This window comes from Canis lupus, chromosome 25 (genome assembly GCF_003254725.2).
Source record: "Canis lupus dingo isolate Sandy chromosome 25, ASM325472v2, whole genome shotgun sequence".
Classification (NCBI taxonomy): Eukaryota; Metazoa; Chordata; class Mammalia; order Carnivora; family Canidae; genus Canis; species Canis lupus.
Genome location: NC_064267.1, coordinates 51,584,401 through 51,604,893, shown reverse-complemented (window position 1 = coordinate 51,604,893; position 20,493 = coordinate 51,584,401). Strand labels below are relative to the sequence as shown.

General features: G+C 64.9%; 1 protein-coding gene across 1 annotated transcript; it reads right to left on the bottom strand.

Annotated features, from left to right (window-relative positions):
- Window positions 1-13,493: 13,493 nt before the first annotated feature.
- RTP5 (receptor transporter protein 5 (putative)) lies at window positions 13,494-17,003 on the bottom strand. Its single transcript, XM_025463816.3, is given in 4 exon segments — window positions 13,494-14,088; window positions 14,090-15,202; window positions 15,204-15,246; window positions 16,760-17,003. Coding segments are annotated over 4 exon segments (1,674 nt in total). The 5' UTR covers window positions 16,993-17,003; the 3' UTR covers window positions 13,494-13,803.
- Between the last annotated feature and the right edge of the window lie 3,490 nt (window positions 17,004-20,493).

Here is a 20,493-nt window from a genome sequence, read left to right as displayed (position 1 = left end):
ACCCTAACCCTAACCCTAACCCTAACCCTAACCCTAACCCTAACCCTAACCCTAACCCTAACCCTAACCTAACCCTAACCCTAACCCTAACCCTAACCCTAACCCTAACCCTAACCCTAACCCTAACCCTAACCCTAACCCTAACCCTAACCCTAACCCTAACCCTAACCCTAACCCTAACCCTAACCCTAACCCTAACCCTAACCCTAACCCTAACCCTAACCCTAACCCTAACCCTAACCCTAACCCTAACCCTAACCCTAACCCTAACCCTAACCCTAACCCTAACCCTAACCCTAACCCTAACCCTAACCCTAACCCTAACCCTAACCCTAACCCTAACCCTAACCCTAACCCTAACCCTAACCCTAACCCTAACCCTAACCCTAACCCTAACCCTAACCCTAACCCTAACCCTAACCCTAACCCTAACCCTAACCCTAACCCTAACCCTAACCCTAACCCTAACCCTAACCCTAACCCTAACCCTAACCCTAACCCTAACCCTAACCCTAACCCTAACCCTAACCCTAACCCTAACCCTAACCCTAACCCTAACCCTAACCCTAACCCTAACCCTAACCCTAACCCTAACCCTAACCCTAACCCTAACCCTAACCCTAACCCTAACCCTAACCCTAACCCTAACCCTAACCCTAACCCTAACCCTAACCCTAACCCTAACCCTAACCCTAACCCTAACCCTAACCCTAACCCTAACCCTAACCCTAACCCTAACCCTAACCCTAACCCTAACCCTAACCCTAACCCTAACCCTAACCCTAACCCTAACCCTAACCCTAACCCTAACCCTAACCCTAACCCTAACCCTAACCCTAACCCTAACCCTAACCCTAACCCTAACCCTAACCCTAACCCTAACCCTAACCCTAACCCTAACCCTAACCCTAACCCTAACCCTAACCCTAACCCTAACCCTAACCCTAACCCTAACCCTAACCCTAACCCTAACCCTAACCCTAACCCTAACCCTAACCCTAACCCTAACCCTAACCCTAACCCTAACCCTAACCCTAACCCTAACCCTAACCCTAACCCTAACCCTAACCCTAACCCTAACCCTAACCCTAACCCTAACCCTAACCCTAACCCTAACCCTAACCCTAACCCTAACCCTAACCCTAACCCTAACCCTAACCCTAACCCTAACCCTAACCCTAACCCTAACCCTAACCCTAACCCTAACCCCTAACCCTAACCCTAACCCCTAACCCCTAACCCCTAAACCTAACCCTAACTCTAATCCTAATTCCTAATCCTTATCCCCTACCCATACCCCTAACCATAAACGTAACCCCTAACCCTAACCCAAACCCCAACCCCTATTCCCTAACCCCTGACCCTACCATAACCTCTAACCTTAACCCCTAACTCCTAACCCTATACCCCCTAACCCCTAACCCTAACCATAAACCCTAACTCAACTCCCTAACCCTAACTCTTAATCCCTAACCCTAACCATAACTCCTAACCCCATACCCCCTAACCCCTTACCTCTTTGCCCTAAACCTAACCCTCACCACCGCCTTCCTGTGGTAGGGCTCGCCTGTCCTGGTGGTGAGCCACTGCCCTCGAGGTGCACCCTTTCCCCTTGACCCCTGGCTCCCTGCTCACCCTCGCTCCTCGGGGGCTCCCACCTGCAGCAGCCCGGGAGCTGAGCCCAGTGCCGACCGCACCCCACCCGAGCCCACCCCACCCGAGCCCAGCCCACCTCCCGCTCCAGGTCCTCCCCGCCTCTGCGCTGTCCCATCTGAGTCTTGGCCCCGTGGCCCCTGGGCCCGAGGCTCGTTCAGCCGGGGTCCACGTGTACTGACCCCGCTCCAGCAGAGCAGGCGGGCGCCACGGGTGTGGACTCGGGTCATCCTCAGGTGGGATCCCCCAGCAAGCTGGAAACCGGCTCCCGTCCTGCAGACGGGTTAAGGAGCCTGAGCCCTATAAGGGGAGAGCGGGTTCCCGTGGCTGCCGTGACAGGTTACCCCAACCGGCGGGCGGGGGGGTGACTCAAAACACCACGAGTCCATCCTCTCAGGGTCAGGCCCGGAATCCCAGGCTCTGCGTGAGCAGGGCTGGCTTCCTCGTCCTTCCCCTGCAATGTGGACATGAAATCTCCACATGACTTTTGTCTGAGGCCCCCTCCCTAGTCCTCTCCCTGGGACATCTCCGGGGACAAGCTCTGCGCCAGGCAGGACATTCGGGCATGGGGACAGCTGCGGGGGGTGGTGGCAGCAACACCGCGCAAGGCGGGGCAAGGGGAGCGTGTGCTGCCCAGGGCAGCACCACGGAGACCCGTCCCCGCATACCCCTGATGGAGATTTCAGGGGAGGAATTGGGCTTTAGGAACAAGTTTGGGGGAGAGTAACTAGATTTAAACAGAAACTTAGGTCAAACTAGGGCCTCTAGGCGGGGAAGTCAGGAAGCCCCAGGCTTGCAGGACAGGGGCATGTGGCCAGGGTCGGGGGGCCAGCAGGTGTGCAGGGGTGACCCCACAGGAACGGGGGAGCACAGCCTCAGTGGGACAGAGCATCCAAGTGCCAACACGGCCCAGGGACCGGGAGCCCTGGTCTCACACTGGATGGAAAATAAGAAGATCCTCACGTGGACACGCAAGCCTCTACACCCGAGAGCGAGGCTTCCGGCCCCACTCTGAGTTCTACGCACACACGCATGCCCAGGCGGAGGGCGGCCTGCACTCAGCTGTGCCGCCAGCCTGACTCCCCGGACCTCACCAGGCTCCCCCGGCCGCCGGGAGGATGGGACCGGGCCAGGGGCAGGGGAGTATTGCCGCAGGCCTGGGGCGCACCCCCGCAGGGGACCCCGCAGCTCAGAGGACTTGGGACACCGCAGAGGGAGGGGCCGTGCCAGTGCCAGCCGGAGAAGTGGAAGAGGGGCTCCCTCGGCACCCAGCGGGCACTGCACACCCTTGCCTCGCGGCCTGGAAAATCCCAAGCCCCCAGGAAACGTCTGCTGACAGGTGCTCCTGGTCAGGAAGCCGGGAATGAGGCTCACGGCCCTCAGCGCCCCCGAAGCTGCGCCCCTCTGGCCCAGGCCCAGCGCCCCGAGGTCCCCGCGGAGCCCGACAGGTGCGAGGTCCCCGCGGAGCCCGACAGGTGCGGGAACCCCGGGGGTGCCCAGCGGCCACACTCTGTGTGAAAAATCGAGACGCCTCTCCTGGACATCCCAGACTCGGGGCTTCCCGGAGCAACAGCCAGCTGGGCTCACGCCGGACCCTGGGCCAGGTGGGGGGAGGCCCCCTCCCGCTGCTCCGCCCTGTCCCCGCCCTGGCACCGGGGCCACCTCCCTGAGATCATTTGGGACCAAGACCATGCAGCCTGGATACCACCCTGGGGAAGCCCGCAGGCAAACCCGGGCGGTGCATTCCAGGGGGAAAGCGGGGGTCCGGGGGACACAGTGCACAAAAGGCCACACACCTGCCCAGGGCTGGACATCCCGAGCACGGGCACGGCATGTCGTCCCGGAGAAAGCACAGCCTTGGTCCGTGCTCGGCCGCAGCGAGGGTCGGGCCCACGCCACGCGGGGCTCAGGTCTGCTGCTGCCCACCTGCTGCCGAGGCTCCTCTTGCGGTGGTGCCCGGGGACACCAGGTGGCCTCGCCTGACCTCCCGCCACAGGGGAGGGAGGGCTCCCCACCTGTGCATGGTGAGCAGGCCCTGACCCTGACCTGCGCCCGCCCTGGAGCCTGGAGGGGGCCGTGAACCTCGCAGAAGCCGCAGCCCGGACCCCTGCGGAGGCGGCGCCACCTCCCCAAGCCTGGTGGCCACCGGCGTCCCCGGACCTCCCCCCACGCGGGGCGACTAACGGCACCAGCACCAGCACCGGCACCAGGATGAGCGGAGGGGCCGGGATTCCAGAAGCAGAGCTGCCGTACCATGCGCCCTCCAACCACAGATCCGCAAGGACATCTGCTCTGGCGGCCTCGTCCTGAACAAAGCCCTGTGTGGCCGTGGCTCCCTAATGCGTCACGGTGTCTCCCAGCTTGACAAGGACACTGGCCCGCTCCTCCCTGCTGCCCCGGGCCGCGCCCGCTGGTCCGGCGCCAGGGCCCTGCCCCCCGTGGCACGTGTGCCACCCCCTTGCTGTCCTGTGACCCCCCTGTCCCTTCTTTTCTCCGTTTTCAAGTGGATTTTGCCTTATTTCCCGTAAAAGCTTTTTGCATATGGTAGACCTCTGTCACTTCCCTGGCAGTCCCTGGACGCTTCTTCCAAATTCGTGTCTGGCCCACCACCTCTGCTCGCTGGCTGCCCCCCTGCCGCCGAAGACCTGCATCTAGTTTTACCTCGACCACCTCATCTGATTTGGGGTTTTGGCGGGAAAAGTCTCTTCGGAATGTCACCGATGTGACCTCTGGGTCACCCTGAGCCGTCCACTGGACCTGGGAAGGCCGGGCAGGAAGCAGGGAGGCCAAAACCTCTGCGGCGCAGACTGCAGGCTCCCGACTACCGTGGTCGGGTTTCCACACTACGGACACTTCACCCCCAACACCATCACGAACACGAACACCTCACAGCGTGGGAGACAGGACACCTGACGGCCTCGCTGCCTCGGGGTCGCGTGCCTCCCGGAGATCCCGCTGCAAACCCCGCATGAAGGTGACGGGCTCACACGCTGCTGGCTGTGGTCGGGATGGAGCCGGCTGGGGGGCGGCCGCCCCTGCCCCTCCAGGGCTCCGCCCCTGCCCCCAGGGTCCCGCTCCTCCAGCCCCGCCCCTGACCCCAGGGCCCCGCCCCCAGGCCCCGCCCCTGACCCCAGGGTCCCGCCCCTCCAGCCCCGCCCCTGACCCCAGGGCCCCGCCCCTCCAGCCCCGCCCCTGACCCCAGGGCCCCGCCCCCAGGCCCCGCCCCTGACCCCAGGGTCCCGCCCCTCCAGCCCCGCCCCTGACCCCAGGGCCCCGCCCCTCCAGCCCCGCCCCTGACCCCAGGGCCCCGCCCCTCCAGCCCCGCCCCCAGGCCCCGCCCCTGATCCCAGGGTCCCGCCCCTCAAGGCCCCGCCCCTCCGGGCCCCGCCCCGCCCCTCAGGCCCCGCCCCTGCTCCCGGGGTCCCGCCCCCTCGAAGGCCCCGCCCCTCCAGGCCCCGCCCCTTTCCAGGCCCCGCTCCTGCCCGCTCCAGGCCCCGCCCCCTCAGGCCCCGCCCCTCTCCAGTCCAGCTCCTGCCCGCTCCAGGCCCCGCCCTGCCCTCAGGCCCCGCCCCTCAGGCCCCGCCCCTGCCTCTCCAGGCCCCGCCCCATCCAGGCCCCGCCCCTGCCCCCCTTCAGCGCTCGGTGCCAGGCAGGCAGAGCGGGTGCCATGGCGGGGTCTCGCCGCTGTTTTAGGGCCGGCTTGCAGGGTTAGCCTTCCCGAGACGCGGGCCTGCGGCGCAGCGCGGTGTCCGGCAGCTGGGGCGGTGACGGGCTCCGGGGGCTGGATGGGCGCCCGGGGACCCGCGTCCGCCAGTGGCCGCTGCCGGAGCCGAATACGCTCCAGGGTCTGCGCCGGGCGGAAGGCGGCTCTGCTTCCCCAGCCGCGCCGGCGAGGACGCCCTCGGAGGCCCCGGGAGTGAGCTCCGTCCCGCTTGCCGGCGACCTGGGGCGCGGGGTCGGGCGGGGGGGGGGCGGACGGGAGCAGCGCCGGGGGCAGGGCGCACGCGACGGCTGGGCTCTCGCAGGCCGGGGCGCGGCCACCCCCGTGCGCCCCAGGGCTCCCGGGGCCCCGTGGGCGGCGGGGTCCCTTGCCTGCGGCCTGAGGTCGCTGACCCGTCGGGAAGGCCTTCGCTGGCCGCCTGGAGCCCCGTGGCCACAGCCGCTTCTGTGCAAATGCCCGGGGGCCCCAGGCACCGCAGCCTCACCCGGACTCAGGAGCCGGAGCCCGAGGGGTGGTCACTCCCCCTGACCCGGAGCACTCCCCAGCACCCCTGCCCCCTGCTCCCAGCACCCCGCCCCTCCCAGAGACCCCGTCTCCTGAAGCTGGCCCTCACCCTCTCTGGAGGCCTGGGGGCAGCACCAGGTCACCCCCAGAGCCCAGGGGCCCTTCCCTTGGGTCCCATACCTCCTATTTTCAAGACATGGAAGTGTCTGCTTCTAATTTTTTTAAGCTTATTTATTTATTCATGAGAGACACAGAGAGAGAGAAGCAGAGACACGGGCAGGGGGAGAAGCAGGCTCCCAGCCATGCCACACCCTCCAAACCCGGCCACACACCAAGGCCTGAAGGTGCTGCTCCTGGAGGTTCGGGGCTGGGGGCACTGGCCCCTCTGGCCGGGCCGTCCCACCTGGCTCTCCCTTGCGTGTCGTGCTCCCAGGCAGGCAGGCTGGGCGGGTGGGCAAGCACAGGGAAGGAGAGAACGTCCTGACAGAGGCCAGTGTGAGGGCCCTGGGGAGGGGGCCCAGCGGCCATGGGGACTGTCCAGTCCTCATGAACACGTGCTCCCCCACAATGCACCAGGCCCAGGACAGAGCTCGGTCTCTCAGCCTCAGAAGGTTCCAGAAGCTGCTTCCTGGCCAGAGTGCTTTCCCCATCTGGAAAACGTTGGGCCATGGCCCCCAGCCAGGACTGGCCAAGTCGCCAAGGCAGGGCTCTCTGGGCCCCACAAGGTCACAGCCACTGGCCGCCCGGGAGGGAGTGGCGGTGCTAAAACACGTGCTGAGCTGCCAACAGAGGCCTGGCTGCCACCCGGGCCCGAAAAGTTGACTCACAGGCTGAAGCTATCACCGTCCCAGGCTCCACGGCAAGTGGGCTCGGATGCTGGAGGGGAGGACCAAGGGGCTACAGGGTCCCCCCGAGGCGGCCACCCAGCCATCCCCGCACTCATGGGATGCCACAGCAGCCTGAGCCTGCCGTCCTGTGGTCATCCTGCCCCGGGGCCGCGACACCCCAGAGGAGGCGCAGATGCTGCAGCATGACTGCCGGGACCAGAGGCTCTCAGGGCAGCGGGCCCATCGTGGTTTTGCTTCCCTAGCACAGCACATGCCCAATAAAACCTAAGATAATTGGATTACACATTTCCTGCAGAATTGTCCTCGTATCTTCAAGTTTTGCACATGAAAGCGTAGGGTGATGGCACTAACCTGCCACCAGCCACGGCAGGATGCCGGAGCTCGAGGGGCCCCGTCTGTACTCCCGTCCACTCCGACCCGCACACGGAGGCACGCTGTCCCCAGGACAGGAGGGTGCATGTCGGGAGTCTCCACCCCAGGAAGCCGCCTGCGGGGGGACCCATGTAAACCCTGGTGCACATCCAGGTCCCTGGTTCATGACCCAGAACCTATCAGGAAGCCACACGTGCCCGTTTCCATAATAGGAGGAGCTCGGACCACGGAGACCGCGTGGGGTCCTGGCCATGGCTGTGACTACACCAGAGGCCCCGAGGGCCTGGGTCACGTCAACCCATGGGACCCAGACTGCAGCTGCCCTGTCCCGACCCGCGAACCCAAGCCCACCGCCCCTGCTCCTCAGCCGCCCACTGTCACCACCGCGTTCCATCCTTTGTGACACAGGACCCTCCTTGGGGGACCGTCTGGCCTGGGTCGTGTCTCTTTACTGGGTTTGCTTTTTGTTTGGTCGCAACGCTCTGACTGAGTCAGGAAGGGGAGGGGATGAGTGCACTGTCCGGTCGTAGGACCCCCCCCCACCAGGGAACTACGACCCCCCTACCAGGGAAAACGGCCTAGTGATGTTGGGAGCCGAGCAAACTCCTCGCAGGGCGTTTGCAGAGCTGACCGCCCGCACCTGACGCGGAGCTTGGACGCCCGGCCACCTGAGAGAGCAAGCGGCCCTCACGACACCACCCGTTGTCACAAGTGACTCGGGAGAGTCCAGTGATGAACAGGCTGCAGAATGTGACCATCGTCACCCTGAAATAGCTCAGAACCGGGCACCCCTCTAGGCGCCAGGCCCCAGCCTTCCCCTCCCTCGGCCGCAGACCATCCTGTGGTCGACATGGATCCCAACTGTGCTGATGGGCCCTCTCACCAAGGACTGACCTCCTTCCTCCTCCCTCCCTCTCCCCCCTCACCAGGGCCTGACCTCCCCCCACCCGTTCCCCCCTCCCCTCATCAGTGGCTGACCTCCCCCCTCCCCCCTCCCCCTTCCCACTCACCAGGACCTGACCTCCCCTCCTCACCCCTTCCCCCTCATCTGGGACTGACCTCCTCCCTCACTCCTTCCTCATCAGGGGCTCACCTCCCCACTCTCCCCCTCATGGGCAGCACCCCTACCTGAGGCTGGGCCCTCCTCACCGGGAGCCCCTCGGTTCTAGGAACGCAGGGCCATCCCAAACCTTCCCTGTGCCCACTGATCCTCAAAACAGGCTGCTGGTTTCATCAGCCCAGCCCAGGGTCTCCCAGCCTTCCCCAGGCAGGAATCTGTCACAGGTTCAGGTTCCAGGGATGAGTGGCCACAGGCCCACTAGGAGTATCCGTCTCTGATGCTCAGATGTCAGATTTGGCCTGTGGGACTGTTTCAAACTGGCTTCTGGTCTTTGGACGGAGTTTTGTGACCCTTGAAAGCTCCTTCCTTCCAGGCTCCTCGTCCACCTTCACTGTCCAGGAACGTAAAACACACAAATGGTGCGGTGACCAGTCATGAGCGGTAACAGCAGCTGCCACGGCAGGGGTGCCCTTGTGCGTGGAGGGAAGAAGGGGCGCACCCACCCTGCCTGCTTCCAGCCGTGCACAGAGGGGTAGGGTGTGGGGGACCCGGTGCTCTGCCTCTGGTCCCGCGGGGAGGTCACCCGGCCTTCACATCGTCCGAGCGCACTGAGCTGAGCTCCTGGGTTCAGGACAGGTTCTCACACGGAAGTTACGTCCCAACAGGGAAGGTCTTTAAACTGAAATGCAGCGTCAGGGGCTGCCTAGCTGACCCTCACCGCCACCACGGTTGGGCCCTCGCCCTGGCTCCCACACCTGCTGGGTTGACGGCAGGTCCCTCTGCAAGGATGGCTGAGCAGGCCCCTGGGCTTCTCTGCTGGGGCTGGAGGAGGGCAGGGGGTCCTCACCGCTTCTCACTGGGGCATCCTCTCTGTGAGTATCTCTGTCCCCACACCAGCCACAGTCCTACCGTCCCTATGCTCCTTCCCCCACCCCTACTCTGCTGCCCGCCAGCCTAGGGGAGCAGTGCCAGGGTGGCCTTGCCCTGCAATAGAAACGCCCACCAGGGAGGGTCCTCGTGACCAGCAGGCAGTGGAGTCCCGGGGCCAGACGGGAGCCGCATCGGAGCTCTGTGCCCAGTGCGAGTCTGCCGGAGACCCTTGCCCCTCCCCACTGAGCACGCTCTCTAGAATAAATAAATCTCTTAAAAAAGAAGAAAGTAAAAAAAAAAATCCATGAGGACACAGCAAGGTTAAATGTTTGAAGGACCGACAAGGGACACGTGCACAGACCAGCATGAGAGCTGCTGTGGGTACCTCGGGGCCCAGCGGCACTACCAGGGCAGGAGGGGGGTCGCACCTGACTCGAGGCCTGTCCCACAGCCACAGCGCAGCCACCGTCCAGCCTCTGCCCCCACCAGACGGGGCCGCAGGAGGCACGCCTCCCCCCCAGCCCTTCCGGGGCTCAGGCAAGGCCCCCGTAAGGGACTGGCCGCCTTCCTGGGGTTGGTCATGGACTAGGGCCCACGTCAGCACTACGTGGCCACGCATCCTTGCCTGCCTGTGACACCGACAGAGCTGTGGCTCATCACTGGGCGGGTCCTGGTGGTGCCCGGCTCCAGCCGCCTGCCCTGCAGCCTCTCCCACAGGCGGCTTCTCGGGGGTCATCCCCCAGGCCCCGAGTGGGGCAGCAGCCTGCTGGGCTCCCCAGTGGACCCTGCTGTCTGGCCAGGCTCCAGGCAGCCCCTCCTTGCGGGGGGGAAGCCAACTCTGGGGATCCTGGCCAAGGGCAGCACCCACTCCCCGCGCAAGCCCAGGAGGGGAATGGGCCCCACTCACAGGGGCCATGTCACAAGGGCCGCCCCCACCGCTGCTACCCCGGCGCCCCGCAGCCCTGGCCAACAGTCTCAGCATCCCCAGTGGGCTCCTGGAGGGCGCTGGGGGGTGGCCACCCCAGAAGACGCGGAGCAGGAGACGTGCAGCCACCGCGCTCCACAGACAGTGGCTGCTCTGATCCCCTCCAGCCCCTCTGCTTGCCTCCGTCTCTGCAGCAAGCAGCATCCCTCCCCGCTGTTCTTGGCTTCAAGAGAAGCGCGTCGGCACGTCCTCGAACCTCCCCTGGGTCCCCGGGAAATGCAACAATCCCACTCAGGCTCAAGCGGCAACCGGGCACAGGTCGCAGCAGCGCTGGCACAGGACGGGCTCCGCTGCTCGCCAACCGTGTTAAGTAAAGAATTATTCTGACTTTTAAAGACAAGACCCCTCGAAATCCCATTTTGTCGTGGTCTCAGGATGATGATCCTGCAGGACAGCGTGGAGCGGAAGCGTGAAGGAGGTGAACAGCAGGGCCTGGTGCCACCCGGCCGCAGAAGGCAGTGCCCCCGCCGCCTCTGGGAGTTCCCATTGCTGACATCACTCTCCTGATGAGGCACAGAGGCCGCCTGCTGCCTGGACGCCTGCCGCCCTCACCAGGGACCACTAAGATCTGCCCAGGTGCCGACCCCCCACTCACCCAGCCCTGGTGGGATTACAGTGGCAGAGTTTTAGAATTTTCTGGAAAGCCGATGAGAGCAGCTGTACTACATGATAGGTGTGCTTTCTAATCAAAGGCCACAAATTGTCTCTGACCTTTCAGCTCAGAGAAAAGATGATGGAAAAGCATTTCAGGAGGGACGGCTCAAAGCCAGGAGCCCCGCTGGTGCAGTTGGACCGAGTGGGATTTCGGCTGCCCGCCAATGGCCTCAGGAGGGCTCCGGGTCCCTGCAGGTGCCAGCCATGTGCCAGGCAGGTGCCGTGATGACGGCGCGTGGCCGCCCTCCGGCAGAGGCTCGGGGAGGCTCCACACCCGGCCCGTGTCCCGCGTCGGTGCAGGTCTTGGACTGTTCCGAGTCCCAGCTGGTGGGGGCCAGTCTGCTGGAGCCCCTCCCCCTGCCCCGCAGGTGGTGTCCTTGGAGGCCTCCCTCCACCCTCAGGGCCCTGCTCGTCCCCACACCAGCCTGAAGCTCCTGCCACCCGGCCCACTCCCTGGGGCCAGGAAGTGTGATTCATTCCTTCAAAAACCAGGAACTTGTTTGCCTTTTGAGGCCCCCAGCATTGGCAGAACGACCAGTAGCTGCAGCATTAAGATGTGTCCGCCTCTGGTTCTCTTGGAGACGTTTAGACATTCCGTGTCTCTGTCATCGACTGTGCTCCCAAACACAGTCATGGCTGCATCAGAGCGAGTTAGGCCCAACCTGGTCGTTCAGGCTGTACAAGAGACACATGTGGAATCTGGTACAGGCTCAGGTGTGGGCTCAGGTGCAGGTTCAGGTGTGTGAGTTTGGGTGTGAGCTCAGGAGTGGGCTCAGGTGTGGGCTCAGGTGTGGGCTACACGACCCAGGCTTGCCATTGGCATTTTAACTGGTGCCTGTGAGCCTGAAGTGTCCCATGACTACAAAGGTAAGCATGGTGCTCAGAACACCTGAAATACTTGTGTGAGTCTCTGCCACAGAGCAGACTGGGGACCCCGGGACCAAAAGTCCGCGCTTAACTCCCTCAGCTGCCCAGGTGCCCCTGATGAAACTTAATCCTCAATGAAGTAACTATTAATGATTTAATGAACTTTAGCTACTCATAAACACTAATGTTAATGATGGTGATGATGGGTGGGGTTTGTTGGGTTTTAACAAAACCATCTGATTAAACAGAAACAGTTAAAACAGCTGCAACGCGTCCCCCCATCACAGGGCTGTACACCGCCAGCTGCCACACGGGGGCGCCCCAGGACAGCAGCTGGAGCAGGCGCCGGCTGGAGGAGAGGCCCGGGTCTCCAGGAGGGCGCAGGGGGCGCGAGGGGACCAAGGTCTGCAGCAGGGGGCAGGGGCATTAGGCGGGGGCCCAGGAGCCAGAAGAGGGGGCGGGGATGGACAGGGCCCATGGGACCCCGCGACCCCGGTGCCCTTACTCCCGGTCGGCGGGCATGGACCCCTCAATCAGGACAGACGCAGGCTGCAGACCCTCTCCCTGGGCAGACCCTAGTGGGCAGCGTCCCTGAGCTGACAGAGGTGCCTGGACGGGTCCCCGGGGAGGGACGGGTGCCTGTAAGCATCCTGGCCCACAGCTGGCCCCACAGGATGGGGTCAGCTACCCTGGGACCCCCGCAACTGCAATGTCCCTGGAGAGTCAGGCTGCCGTTCCCTGTCCCTGCCACCCCCTGCCGTTCCCCCGGGGAAGCCCCAGAGCCGCAGGGCCCTCTGTTCAGGCCTGCTCCTGGTCAGACCCACCCCCAGCCAGCCACCCGGTGACGGCTTCACACCCAGTGTACACAGGACACCCGGGGGGGACAGTGCTCCCTGCCCCAGGACAGAGGGCTCTCACCGGTGTAGACAGGACCCGGAGGGTGGGCAGCGGGTCCCAGCCCGTGCAGATGGGGTCCTGCAGAGTCCAGCTTCAGGTGTCTCCTGGTGTTAGAAGAGCTCCTGTCCACACGGGCTGGGCCCCCAGTGCCGGGGGAGCCTTCTGGCTTCTTCTGCTGGGCTTCTGTGAGCAAGTGAGGAGGAGGCGGAGGGAGAGGGGCAGGGACAAGAGGTCCCAGTGCAATGTCCTCACCTGCGCCCCCTGACCCAGCCGGTGGTGCTGTTGCAGGAGCGGGCCGCCCATGCCTCTGCCAACAGGAGGACCCAGGTCAGGCCTGAGGGCAGCGGAGAGCCCTGGACAGGTTCCCAGACCTCACCCCTCCCCGGGGCCAGGCTTCCCCAGACCTGAGCCCTCCAGGCAAATCCCCGCCTCCCTGGGGCCCTGCCCAGAAGAAGAGGGTGTGGGGACCCGCTGCCACCCCACCCTGCTGGCACCACGCAGCCCCACACCCCCGCCCCTTAGAAGTGGGCCCCCTGATCTTACCAGACGGAGAGGCAGAGTGAGACCGGCAGGCAGGAGGGTTCTGACGCGCATGGACGGCAGGTCTCAAACCACATCCCTGCTGCAGACGTCCAGGCCCCAGGGCCAGGGACCCATCTGCAGGTGCTCGGCCCCCCTCGGGTGGGTGTGCCCTCTCTGCGGGAGTCAGAGGGACATCAGATGGGTGTGGGGGGGGGTGGAGGGGCACCAACCAGGGCTGGGGGGGCTTTAGTCTTTTCCCACAGTCGTGGGGAGTGCACCTGCCACCCGCTCCAGGAAAGCCCCGGGGGTCCACATGGGAATGTGGCTGGTGCCCTCCAGGCAGCGGGTGCTGAGAAGCCAGAGTGGTTCAGGGGCGTCCTGTCAGTCACACCAGGCCTGGAACCCAGCGGCCCCCAGGGGAAGACGTGTGTGCAACCCGCCCCACGGGGACCGATGGGGACAGTGACCCGCCCTCCACTCCCTCCCACCTCTGAACCTTCTCCAGGGTGCTGGCGTCCACACAGCCCAAACACACTGTGATTTGTTTTCCTTTGAACTTTTATTTTATTGGATTGTAACACTCATACAGACCGGCACCGGGCACACGGGCGGGCAGCTTGGCGGATAATCACGGAGTGAACATCCAAGACGCCACAACTCACACCAAGAGACAACACACACAGAAGCAGGAGATGGAGGGGAAGGCTGAGGCCCACCCTCGGGCGGGCAGGGGTGCCGGGGGTCCCGGGGTGCGGGCAGGGGTGGGGGGGTCCACTCTCCGCGGCCTGGGCAGCCCTGCTGGAGGGGTGCAGCAGGGACCCGCAGGGGGCGTCAGGCTTCGCGCGGGCTGTCAAGGGCTGAACTTGTACAGGTACATGATCCAGAGGATGCACACGGTCATGGACACCCAGATCCACACCTCCTCATAGGGGTCGAAGCGCGGCGCGCAGCAGCCGTCGTCGCAGCACAAGTCCTCCTCCCAGCTGGGCTGGGAGCCAGACCTGCTGAGCCGGGCCCTCGGCGTCCTCCTCTTCTTGTAGCCATGGGGGGCCAGGCCGCTGCTCTGGCGGCCGCTGGCAACCGAGCCGGAGCCCTTGCATCTGATGATGTCGAAGACCGAGAAGGGGATGGTGACAGGAGCCCTCGCTGATGGTGACGGGCCTACGGGTGCGGGTCCCCGGAAGGGGTTGCCCGCCAGCCGCAGCAGGGCCATTGCCGCCACCCTCTTTCTCTAGGTCTTGGGTGCTTTTGTCTTCACCAGTGAAGATGAAGGGGAAGGTGACGGAGCCGTTGATGTCGGGGAAGTCCTTGTCTCGGATCATGTCGGCCAGAGACGAGGGGAAGGTGACAGAGCCCTCTCCGTCATCCGTGAGCCCGATGATATAGGACACAGGCTGCGGGTTGCTGTCGGCGCTCTCAGAGGCGGTGTCCTCGTCACTGTCGGAGGGGCTGGTGATGGAGCCTTGGCCCTTGAAGATGAAGCCCTTGAGCTGGAAGGGCTTGATGCTGCTGATGAGCAGCCCTCTGCCGTGGAAGATGGGGCACCGGATGTTTACCAGGAGGCCTCTGGCCTTGGACGCAGCTGAGGAACTGGCCGGCAAGGACATGCAGCCCTTGGCGATGACCAGCGACTCACAGGGGTCCACTGCGGGGCGAGAGCCCTGCCCCGGAGTCACCCGGCCCTTGTCCCTTCCCACGTGCACAAGGGAGAAGGGGACGGTGACGATCTCATCATCTTGCCTGAAGAAGTTGCTGCTCTCAGAAATCGGGTTCCTGATGAAGTCGGACACGGAGAGGGGGATGGTGATGGAGTTGGGGGTGTAGCCCCGGGAGCGGTCAACCACGGGCCCGCTGCCCAAGGTGAGCAGCTGCTTGCCGGCCTCCAAGGCATCGGCGCTGCCGCCCCCGTACAAGGTGTACCGGCCCTTAATGGTAGTGGGGCTCTTGACCTCGGGCCCCCAGGCCGGGTCTGGGGGCTTCTGGAAGAAGCAGACCCCCAGGTCGCAGGCCTCGCAGCGCTCGCCGAAGCAGATCTCAGGGCACTGGTCTGCGCTGAGGCTCTCCCCGTAGCACTTCTGCAGGATGAACAGGACCAGCTTGTTGAGGAAGAGCCGGATATTCAGGAGGCTCACCTGGCAGTCGGCCCGGATGCCCGGCGGGCACAGGCGGCACCGCTGGCCCCAGATGCGCATCTTCACCAGCCCCAGCCGGCTGTCCTCGTCCAGGCACATGTGGAAGAGGATGTGCACAGTGTGCCGAGGACCAGCCCCACTGGCAGCGGCCACACTGCAGCCTGCGGGCAAGAAGGGCGGCAGTGAGTGGAGGGTGGCGGCGGCCCCCCGCTCAGCCGGCCCCTCGGGGGCTCCGAACCCTGACACCCCTGCCCGCCGCACATCATCTGAAAGGCTGAAAAGCAAATTCCTTTTTGTCCGATTGGCACCCAAACCCCACGCAAGGGCCCAGCCCGGCCTGACACCTGTGGGGGGGGGGGGGCGTCGCTGCACCTGCTGCTTATCAGCTCTGTGACCCAGGCTTCACTGCCCTGCGGACACGTCACCAAGACTCAAAGGCAGCCGGTGGGGGGGGCAGGGTCCACATGGCTAAGCTGTGCGGACTCACGGGGCGGGGGAGGTCCCGGGAGGAAGAGCTCCATCCCCAGGGAGAGAAGCTGACGTAAAGGGGGCAGGGGGCTCTCAGGAGAGCTGGGGTGGGCTGGGACCGGTGAGCTCCTTTGACGGGGCGGCCCCAGCTGCAAACGTGGGAGCGGGAGAGCCGCTCACCCCAGGCCGTGTGCCCCAGGGCCGGGCAGGTGGGCCCGTCTCCAAGCCCCCAAGGTCAGGGCCCGGCGACCACACTCCGGGCGTCCCCCAGCGGCGCCCTCCCCTGGAGCTTTCTGCGGTGGTGAGGGTGGCAACGTCGGGCAGGCCCCGCCTCTGCGGCAGCCACAGGTGCCCGGGAGCTGACCTGTCAACCGCATTTCGATGTGATCAGGCTCCCGGAGGCCCCGTGGCTGTTGTGCCTTGTGCCCCCCTCCACCGTGTCCAGCTGCAGGACAGCAGAGAGCCCTGCCCCGGCCACTGAAGGCGGTGTTCTCTCCTGCTGGGCGGTGGGAGCCATCCCGTGATTTGGGGCGCTTCCACACACACCCCGGGCTGCTCACTCACCCACCCCCCGCCACGGGGAGCTGAGGGGCCCATGTCACAGGGTGGCTGCCGGAGAGTCCCCGCGCTGACCTGCCGGTGGGCCACCTCCCCCACTGACCCCCTCCCAGCTGGCCCCCGGAGGGTGGGGGAACGCCTGGTGGGGTGGGGCCCCCGCGGGTCTGGCCCATCCCCGCCACTGTCATCATGACAATGAGGAGCGGGGCCCCTGCTGGCCCCCACCCAGGTCATACAGAGCCTCTCCACCCCGGGCCTGTGCCCCTTGGGCCCCTCTGCAGGGAGGGGTGTGAGCCCGGCAGCCGCCCCTCCCCTGCTCTGGCCGGCAGTGCTACCATGGAAACCAGGAGATGCTGCAGTGAGCGAACAGGCCCTTCACTTCACGTGTGGGTGGCATCGTCGCCCCCCAGCCTCTGCTCCCCTCCGCAGGACCCCGACTGCAGTGGCCAGCACCAGGGGACTGCACAGAGGTTGTCCCGGGGCCCCCACCTCCTGGAGAGGAGGGAACACCCGGCCCGGCTCCCTGCTGGGGTAGGGGGGGGGGACCCCTCTTCCCAGCCCACAGGGCCCTACCACACCAGCCCGGCTTGGGGACCAAGCAGCTCAGCCCTCCCCCAGCCCCCCCAGGAGCCCCCCACCCCAGCGCACCTGGAGAGCCCCCTCAGCCGATACTGAAAATCGCCACTCTCCATGACCCCGGAGGCCAGGTTCTCCTCAGGGACCAGCTCCCAGGTGTCCTGGGGCTTCCTCTTGGCCATGAGCTGGGCCAGGGTGCTGGCCCACGCGTCCACCCCGTCCATGCTGGCACTTGGCTCCGCACTGCGGTCTGACAGCTGCGCCGGCTCCGCTCCGAGGGAGCCCTGGGATCCCACATCCTGCATCCTCCCCAGCCAATCGCTGCCTTGACAACCGCCCAGTCTCCATGGCAACCGGGTTCGTCCCCCAGAAATGAGAACTGGGCCTTGTTCCCCGTCCCCTTGAATATTTCTTATTACGCAGGAGATATATTTTCATTTTAGAAAAAACCAGAAACAGATAAACACAAAGGAGAAACTGATACAGAAAAAAGTCATACATGATCCTCCCGGTGGCGCTGCGACTGCGCGTCTCCCCAGACACGCGTGTGTGAATTTTCACAAACAGGAAATCACAGCGAGCGTGTTTTCGGACAGCCTGGCCTCACTGGCCCACACGTCGCAGGCAGCGTTGCGCACCGGTTGGCGCCTGAGCGCGGCATCTTGCGGCCCAGCCTGCGGCCCTGCCTGCACCCCACGCGCCCCGCGCTCCTTCTTTGCCGTCAGGGACGACGCCAGGAGCGACGTTATTGAACACAAATTGTTGCAGATTTTCCCACGGTGGTTTTTTCTCCCAAACCATATGTTGGCTGGAGCCGCCAGACATGTGCGTGGACGTGGCTAAAGCGCGAGGCGCAGCCTCACGGGTGCAGTTAGGACCTGGCCCAGCCGCTGGGGAAGGGCCTCCCGGGCTGTGCGCCCTGCCTCGATGCGCCCCCGCCACGGGAGGTGCCTCCCCCTGCTGCTGCCTTGGGCTTTGTGTCAAGGACCCTGCGTCGTGTGTGTGGGGCGCACGGCAGGGTCCGCCCTCCCTGGACGCATCCCCGCAGCAGCCGCCCCCTGCGCGCCCACGCCACTCTGTCCCCCACGTGGGGGTCCCTGCGCCCCCCATGCCGTCCTCAGGTCCAGGTCTCGGTGCGCCACCCCCCCACACACTGCGACTGCCAGCCTCCCCAGCCCCACCCCTGCCTCATGAGGGCCCCTCCCTCGCCCTCCTGCCTCACCCCTCTGGGGGTCCGGGCGCCCTGCTCCACCCCTGCTGCAGGAAGTGAGCCAGGGAGCCCAGGGCCCTGCCCAGCACCGCCTTGCCCTGGCGCCCCAGCCCCCCAGCCTACCCCCTGAGCCGCCACGGCCCCTCTGTCCCGCCCCGGGGACACGCTCCTCACTCCTCCACGGCGGCAGATTCTCTGCCCATGTCCGTCCAGCCTGCTGATGGGCTGATGTTCTTTTCCTGTTTTGCGTTTCTGAGACACCTGTCTGCCTCGAAGCGAGGAGCGATCGTGGGATAGGGGAGGAAATTGTGGGGCTGTGCTCCTGGGAAGGCTCCTTCCTGCGGGGCCAGCGAGCTGGGGAGGACCACGGCCCCCGCGCTGTCCTCTACATCTGGGCATTGATGCAGATGTGACAACTGGCACTCCCGCAGCCCCCTTACACCACAAGGCGAACCAGCAGATGGAAGCCATGTGCGCAGGAAGAAGGCAAGCCTGGACCCTGGATGACTCGGAGTCACTGTACCACCTCGGACACCTACCTCTGGATGTATTGTTCCCGAGAGAAGCGAGCCTCCAGCAGCCACTGTTAGCAAAGACCCTGTACTCTGGTTCATCGGCCATTCTGACCGCCATGCTGGGGCTGTGCCCGCGGCCCCGGGTCGTGCCGGTTGGTCTGGGGCCACAGCGTGGAGGCGGGCATGCGTGCGGTCCTGCTCACGTGCCCGCACAGGGCTTCAAGGGGACGCCCTGGCCTGCTGTGCGGAGCACCCACCGAGCCCTTCCCCTCCACGTGGCCTCCCTGGGCCCAGCGCCCTGACGCCCTCCTCACACTTTTGGGTGTGGGAGCCGTGCTCTGCCCGGGGCCGTGCCACAGCCCATCCACCTGCCCTACTGGGCAGCCCCCTGTGCTCGGAGACCCCAGCCTGCCTCTGAGTTCAGGGAAGAGTCTTGGTATGTGACTGGCCTCCACCACCCAAAAATGATCTTTGTGGTTAAGAAACTTGCTCACAGGGACACCTGGGTGGCTCAGGGGTCTAGCGTCTGCCTTTGGCTCAGGTCATGATCCCGGAGTCCCGGGATCGAGTCCCACATCAGGCTCCCCACAGGGAGCTTGCTTCTCCCTCTGCCTGTGTCTCTGCCTCTCTCTCTGTGTCTCTCATGAATAAATAAATAAAACCCTTTAAAAAAAGAAAGACAGAAACTTGCTCACAGCTCTCCCAGAAGACTGCCCGAGGGGCCCAGGGGCAGACCCCAGCTCCCCCACACCTCCTTTGTGTGCCTGCCCGTCTGCCCCCAACCGGCACCTCGAGCTCTTTGCCAACAAGCCACTGGGCCATCCGCGTGCCCCTTCTTTACCAGAGGGTGACGGATGAGGCCGAGCCTGCGCGGCGCCTCCCGAGTCCTGGGTCTCCTGGACCCTGAAGCTGGTGGGCTGTATGTGGTCCACCTGCCCGGACGGGCGCCCTCCGAGGACAGACTCAGGGAATGAGTGTTGCTAGCGTCCCGTCAGCCCCACTCCGCCCTCCGCCCAGCTCTCTGTGACCAGCTCCGAGGCACAGATGACCGCAGGCTGGCGTGGATGGACAGGCTGTCAGGCGCAGCCAGGTCCTGTTTCAATGCTACTGCCCCCACTGACGAAAGCGGTGCTCCCCGGTCCCCCGGGGACTCTCCTTTAGGTTGCCTGCCTGTCACTCAGGCTCTTGAGTTCAGCTTTTGGAGCCGGTGGCTGGAAGGCAGGGGTCACAGCCCCCTCCACCGGGTGGCCTCCAGGATGAGCATCTGGAAGCAGCCTCCCTGGCAGCCCAGATGTGCCACGAGGACAGTCTCCTGTCCCCCTCTTGGCCTAGGGATGGTCTGCGGAGGTTCCCCCAAAGCCACTCCATGCGATGCTGGACCAGAGCAGTGCCAGCTGTGGGACGACAGCACAGAGAAAGCAGAGAACCCCAGGGTCCAGCTCAAGGCCAACCGGCTGACGGGGCGGCTTGGCTCCATCAACAGGACCCCAACTTGTGTGTCTGAAGGAGACAAGGTGAGAGACAGACAAGGAGAGATAATCGGGTGGAAACAGTGGTGTGGGTTCACTCCTGCCTGCCTCCAAACCTCAGCTCGAGGGAGACGGGGGCCCCAGGCCCCACACAGCCAGGGAGTCCTTCCCACCCCCGCAGCTCCTGGCCCCGGTGCACACCCCGCGGCTGCCTGGCCAGGGCCAAGTCATGTAGGCGTAGCCCTGCAGCGGCAGGGCGGGGGGGGGGGGGGGTCACCCTGGAAGGAGCAGCGCAGCCACAGGGAGCTGCACCAGGCTGGGAAGGGACGGCCCAGGGCCCTTGGGCCGCCGAGGCAGGGCACGGGCAGCCGCAGACACTTGGCTGGAAGCACGCGTGCCGCGTGACTGACCGGCCTTGTGGCAGTTCTGTGAAGGATAAACGAGTAACTGGCTAATGCTTGACCTTAGGACCGTGTGACCATCCTATCGCCTCACAGTTTGGTTTCGTTTCTCCACTGAAGGAAGTGTGCGCAGAGCTGTGTGCGCGGAGCCGGGCAGGGTCCAGTCCCCTGGCGCGGGGCGGCTCCCAGATCGCAGGGGGCCACCTGCTGA